At 46.2% G+C, this 6645-nt stretch overlaps 1 protein-coding gene across 20 annotated transcripts in view; it reads right to left on the bottom strand.

Moving 5' to 3' along the window:
* Positions 1–381: 381 nt before the first annotated feature.
* Positions 382–6645, bottom strand: part of myo18ab (myosin XVIIIA b) — a 119747-nt gene continuing 113483 nt past the window's right edge. For 15 of the 20 annotated variants that reach the window (XM_076035796.1, XM_076035797.1, XM_076035798.1 and 12 more), the window contains 2 exons: positions 4630–6139; positions 2638–2841 (listed from right to left, as the gene is read on the bottom strand). In XM_076035796.1, the coding sequence (XP_075891911.1) occupies positions 4645–6139 (1495 nt within the window). In that variant the 3' untranslated portion in view covers positions 2638–2841; positions 4630–4644. Of the gene's footprint in view, positions 2842–4629; positions 6140–6645 lie in introns of all 20 variants that reach the window. The other 5 variants (XM_076035808.1, XM_076035810.1, XM_076035805.1 and 2 more) reach the window with 1 other exon arrangement.

Here is a 6645-nt window from a genome sequence, read left to right as displayed (position 1 = left end):
TGGGTGTAATGGTATATTTTCAGCATGTGGACTCCGAAGTACATAAACCTATTAATTTGTAACTGAGAGCTGAAGCTTTTAAAGTAAGAAGCACATCTCCTCAACCGTCGGACTACTTCACAGTAACACTTTGCGTGTTGAATTTCCCATTACTGCTAGAGGGCATTTCAGTGATTTCAAAATGAACAAGCCAAATTTCGGCAAATGAACTTTACAACTTTTAAATCAATAGCACTGAAAAGATTTCCCAAAATAGATCAAATTGATTTAAGGTGTTGGGTGGAGTTGCACTCCATTTTGAATCATAAAAGTGTGAACATGAAAACAGCAGCAGGAGACAGAAGGGGCGGAGAAAAGCAAAAAGACAAGTCCACCCTTCACGGCGGTCCAAAACATTCATAGTTTATTTACAATATATTAAAATGAAAAATGAAAAATTTATAACAAGGATTCAATTTTTGCGCAATAATGAAAATAAACAGGAAATATTTTCAAAGCTAGCGTGAGTCATATTTATATATATATAAATACTGTGTGCAGTCAGCAATATTAAGCATTTCCTTCCTCTCATTTCCTCGTCATTTTTTCTTCCGAAACCACTCCTTTCTTTCCGACAGGGTTGGTAAAACCAAAAACACATTTCTGCACTTGTGTCGCCTGCATAGAGAATAGAAATGCATAAGTCTACAAAAAAAAAAAAAAGCATGTCAAGTGGAATCACACACACACCTTGTCCCACGGTGAAGGAAAATCCACCACTTTTATTTTTTTCAACCCTAAATGTTTCATCAGGCTGCAGTGGACTTTTAATGGCTTTCAGACATATTTTACATAGCAGACAGATTAGTAAAGGCCATGATTTGACACCGTTCTCGCTTTCTTTTCTTTTCTTTTCTTTTTTTTTTTTTTTTTTAAAACAAGGCTTCACAGTTTAGTTATGTGGGCTGTAGTGAGTCCAGTTAGTAACCATTAAAGGGCCGATTCACCTCACAATTAAAGAAACTTTGACTCCACCTCTCTTGTTGTTTGTCCACAGAGGAAGTAACAGTGGGAGGCGGTGGCCCCGGCTAGAGCTGAAAAATGATGGGATTTTATCGGGGCTTGCCTTTCGTCCGCAGGGTCACAATTTCCTGCGGGGAGAAAATGTTCTACTTCCAGATTCAAGAGCATTACTCGCAACAAGTCCACGTGGATGGAGAAAAAACTTTGCAGATGATGTGTATCTGCAACTATGGGGTGAAATGTCCCTTTAGAATGAAACAAAAAGGCAGGTGATATTCTACATCATTTATGTTCTGACAGAAAAAAACACAATACAGGAAATAATTCTGTTTAGGTTTTCAAGGGTCGGCTGAGAATTAAATCAAATGTGAAGCTGAGCAGAGAAAAAAAACTATACAGGGAAAAAAAAAAATCTTTTTCACTCATAAAATGTCTCAGCTCCCAGGTTTTTTTTCCCCTCTCGTGTAAAATAAAGAAAGACCAGCTAGTTAACGATCATCCATCAGAGAATGAAGGTAAAGAGGAGACACACTGAGCTTTGGACAAGCACACAACGGTTTACACATGAAAGTAAAATCAACATTTTGTGATGATACTTCACACCTCTCCTGTAAATCTGGATGCCCCACCCACAACTGGGTAGGTTCGTGCCTTTGAGGAACCTTTAAATGCGTTGAAGTCAAGCACGTTGGCAAATCACATTGAGCCTCAAACAGAGGAGACTGAGGCGACAAAACGACAAGAAATCTGCCAAGTACTCCAAATGTGGAAGGAGTTTGGGGGGGGGGGGGGGGGGCGCGGGGGTGTCTATTTGTAATTCTCCCCGACAAACCAGGGCCTTGTGGAAAATTAAATTTGCTCGGCAGGCGGGCCTTCTGCAAAAAAAAAAAACAAGCAAACAAACACACAAATCCCACAAACGACCAAAAAACAAAGGATTGAAAATGCTTCACTTTTCATGGCGGAGCACTTAGTGATGTAATCCCCCTTAACCCTGGAAGGAAGAGATAATTTACCAGAGAAAGGCGGGGAATAAGGCGAGCGACAGGGGAGGGGAGGAAGGGGAGGAAGGAAGGCAGGAAGGAGAGAAGAAAAAAACTTTTGAGGCAGGCTGAGAGAGAGAGAGAGAGAGAGAGAGAGATAGAAAGAGAACATATGACGATGATGAGTTTTTTCAGTGCAGTTGGTGAAACGCAGCAGCTGCGGAGATGCTGTGGTGGGGACCACTTGAACTAAATGGCACCTGGCCGGAAATGGATGGAAGCAGTCGGAAGAGGAGGAGGAGGAAGAGACAAAAAAGGCTCGCACACTAAAACAATAGGCATTTTTTTTTTTTGGCAATACATTGAAGTATGGAAATACACACTGTGAGTAAAAGTCGAGTGGGGAAGTGAGAATGTATTACTGCAACCTCGAGTTCTTTGGCTCAGCTGCAAGGAGACGAGAGTCTAATGGGGAGCCAAGCAGCTGCTGACCGACAGACGTGTATGTATGCGTGTCTGTCACGGTCAACCAAAAACTCTAACAGGAGTTGAACGGTATCCCAGTGAGGTGGTTCTGTGTCACCTCCATCATAGAGAGGAGAGGAGAGGAGGGACGGGATGGTGGTGGTGGTGGTGGGGGGTGTTTAAAAAAAAAAAAAAAAAAAAGCACTAGGACATAGTCTTGGAGAGTGTGTCCTCATAGAGTATGTCCTCGCGGTCGCTGTCCCTCACATGGCTGCCGTATCTGTATCGTGAGTGGTATGAGAGTGGGGCGGCCCCGCCTTCCTCCTTCTCTTCTTCTTCCTCCACCTCTTCGTCGGATCTGTCAAAGTAGTACCGCCTCGGGCCAGTTGGGCTGGGGTCAGAGGAGACAAAACGGGGGGGCTGTTATTCTCAGAGCAAGGGGAGCAAAGGAAGCGTTTTTAGGACAAGGCGACGGACCTTTGCGTCGCAAAAATGACATGTTGCCGTGTGTTTTCCGGGCATGCAGCTATCAGCTTCAAGATGCATTACTCAAAAGGACAGAGTAGATCCCTACGGGATTATCTACCAAGGGCTTCAATACTTTGTGTACAACCCTGAGAATGAGTAAATCTAAGGAGGTATGTTGGACTAAATCTAAGATTACTGTGAAATGACAGCTGTTCGTCAAAGAACTTATTAGTCCTTAAGAATCATGAGACTGCTGCTGCCAACTGAAGCTTGTTCATGTCTATACAAAAGGTAAAGGTAAAACCCAAATTTCCTCAACTTCATTTTATGTGACTCAAACCTTGAAATCCACAAACCCATGGTAAGTACTCTTTTTATCAGTTGAAATAGTTCAATACTTTGTCTTGTATTGTGGAGTTAAATTATCCTTCTAAGTAAAGGTTAGCTAAAATAATTGAGAGCAAAATGCTGGCAGATAGTCGTGAAAATTGAAAACCATGCAAGTCAAACAGCAAACACTAAATTGTGAAAACTGTGAATTGGTTGGAAATAATTAAACATGTTGGCACGAAAAAAACAACAACGATCAAATCCCGACGGAGTTCTGTGCAACAGCTTAATCTGAGTCCACCTTCCTAAATGCTGCAAACTGCGGGTTAATTACCATCAGCTGAGCATCTTCAATGAATAGCCAAGTAGGTGAAAAATCAATGCTCGGTCCTGTAATTATTGCTGCTGCAGAGGGAGTGTGAGGGTAAAAAAAATGTATCCCGCTCTATTATCCAATCCTCCTGTTCACTTTACCTCTCTTGAGGTATAAATCATTGTGATGGATCTCAGGAGTAATTAGAGTTGAGCGCAGCACCTCACCAGTACACATGTGATCAACTGCGCAAACCCATCCAAGATGTTATCTGGTTCACTAGTAGAAGCTTTAACGAGCAAACAGGGCAGGCGTGAGGGTTGAACCCAAATTTTCTGTCTTGGTCATTAAAAACGAAGAAAGGGTAAACACGATTTATTTGCATGCCAACACTGACACTCAAACAAAAACACAAACCCAGGTTAGAATTCTTAGTCCTGAGTGTTTCTGAGATGATTTGCAGTCGTCCAGGTCGTCTTAGTGTAGAAGGGTTAAGTTGAGGCCACTGGACTGGTTTTGCTTTCTTGGATCAAAGGTTAAAGTCCCAGTGAGTGTCACATGCCGAAGGACGTGCAATTTGTCCTCAGCACTTGACCCCCTGAGGGAGCGGTGGGCAGCAGCGGTGCTGCGCCCACGAATCATTGGGTGATCTAAACCCCTCGCCAAGTCCAACCCCGAATACTGAGTGCCAAGCAGGGAGGCAATCGGTACCATTTTTATAGTCTTTGGTAAGACCCGGCGGGGGATCAAACCCACAACCTCCCAGTGTCAGAGTGGAAACTCTACCACTAGACCACTGAGCAGGTATTTGAGACGTTTGGCCTCTCAACCTCAAGACTTCTGAAGAACAGAACCAAAGAAGCTTTTCAGATGAGAGCTGAAATGTCTCCAAGATCCCAAAACCAGTCCAGTTGCCTCAACTTAACCCTTCTACACTGGTCAGTGTCTATTTGCTAGGAAGCTGGACAGTGTTTGATGTGTAAAACTAGTTGGGGTGACGTCTCTGATTAGTTGGGTCAAATCATGCTCCATTCACACTGGTCGGGGGCCAGTCCACACCCGAATCACCTCCTACTGCCTGCTTCAGTCACTGTCGGGCCGATACAGGTACTTCATCATCAGGCTGTCCACTTTCTTCTTCCTCTTTTTGTCTTCCTTTCTGTTGGCCGGCTGGCTCTTGCTTGGGGCTACGGCCCCATCTTCCTCAATGCTGGGGACCTTTTTAGCCGGGGCCCGCTTGACGCTGCTGGAACTGCGGTAGGAGATGGTGGAAGCCCCGGAGCTGGAAGATCCTGAATCCGACTCCGATTTGGAGGAAGAAGAAGAAGAAGAGGAGGAGGACGATGAGGAAGAAGATTCTCTCCTTTTCTGCGACTTCTTCTTGGACTTCTTGGAACTCCTCCTGGAGCTGCTCCTGTGGCGACCCTCGTTGCTGGAGCTGTCGGACTCGGAACTTTGGCTCCTCTTCTTCTTCTTGCCCTTCTTGCCTTTGCTCTTGCTGCGAGAGCGGCTGCTGCACCTGCTGCTACTCTGCGTCACCTTGACGCAGTCCACCGCCGACGCAGAGCGTCGGAGGCTGCTGGTGGGGCGATCGCAATCGCCCCCATTGTCCTTCTTAGCCTGTCCTTCCTCCTGGCCGTCCGAGTCATCCTCCAAACTGCGGCGCTTGAACTTGATGGGCTTGAAATTCAGAACCTCGTTAATGGCTTTCTCCAGGTCGGGATCCAGGTAGTTGCGGTGGGTGACTGTCTTGATGTCCAAGGTGTCTGCCTGGGTTGGGTCGCCCTCACCCAGGGAGGACCTGGCGCGGGGTGGTGGCATGGAGACACTGCGGCCGGTGGACGAGTGTGGACTGTAGGCCGAGCGTTCGGTAAAGGCGATGCTACGGCCATCATCCAAGTCGAGGTCAAACTCGCTCAGGCGGCAGCTGCGCGCCAGCGACATGTGAGAATCGGCCTGGCTTACGCCCCCGGGACTGCGACCCCCCGAACGCCTGCTAAAGCATGGGCTGCTGGGACTGCTGCCGTACAGCGAGCGGCCACCCTGGCCCTCGTCCAAGCGCGAGGTACTTTGGCGGCGTCCGAAAGAACTTGGCAAACCCCGGCTGACTACAGACTTTGCATCATTTTCTGGGCTCAAACCGAGACGCGTGGAGGCCCGGCTAGTCGCGGCGTACACAACTGCAGATTCACTGTCGAAGTCTGCCCAGCGGCTGTCCATGCCTTTCCTTGCCCGACTGCTGGCCTCCGAATAGGCCAGGGACACCACAGATTCGGCGTCGTCCCCGGTGTAGGACTTGCGTCTAGAGCTGGTGGAGAAGGAGTCATCCTTGAAGTCGGATGTTTTGGGTTTACCCTTCTGGAAGGACTGGCCCACGTCTGACTCGGCGTTCTTCTTCAGGGCAACAAAGAGGCCGTCCCCTTTAGACTCGGGGTTGGGTCGCTTTCTATAGCTGAGGGAGCTCATCACTGACAAGGGCCTGCTGGACTCTACTTCTTTGCCATCTTTATTTGTCTCTTTCAGTTCCTTACCATCCTTCCACGCTTTCCCTTCTTTCTCATCTACATTCATTGCAAATCTGAAGGAAAAACAGAGTTGCGGAGAAGACATAGGAATGAAGACAGTGGAAAAGCAGAAATGACAATGTTTGGGATCAAGTATAGGGAAATGAAGGGAAAGAGTGAGGAATAAGTTAGCAGAAGTGATGATACAAATGGAGATTAGACTTTTTTTTTTTTTTTAAACTGCGAGGGATGAAATGAATATAGAAATGAAGTAAGAAGTATTTGAGTGTCTTGAGGGCTTGAGTCAAATGCACCTGAGGTGAGTCCTTTTACCCCTAATTCAAGCGCTTAAAATTAAGATTACGATGACTGGTATGATTAGGGCATACAGACATGGAACAGGAAGTAAAATGAAGACAATGACAAGAGAGCTGTTTCTATCTTTTAAGTCGAAATCTGACACATTGAACATCCATACACAAATGAAAGAGACAACCAACCCTTTAATGTTCCCGAATGGAATGTGGAAACTAGAACAGGGGTCACCAGGTAGCCCCCAAGGACCACATGAGTAGCCCAC

The sequence above is a fragment of the Nelusetta ayraudi genome, unplaced genomic scaffold (genome assembly GCF_046127955.1).
Source record: "Nelusetta ayraudi isolate G7.1 ecotype Tasmania unplaced genomic scaffold, CSIRO-AGI_Nayr_v1 ptg000048l, whole genome shotgun sequence".
Taxonomy (NCBI): Eukaryota; Metazoa; Chordata; class Actinopteri; order Tetraodontiformes; family Monacanthidae; genus Nelusetta; species Nelusetta ayraudi.
The sequence above is the reverse complement of the archived record's forward strand: the minus strand, read 5'-3'. Positions and strand labels throughout refer to the sequence as shown.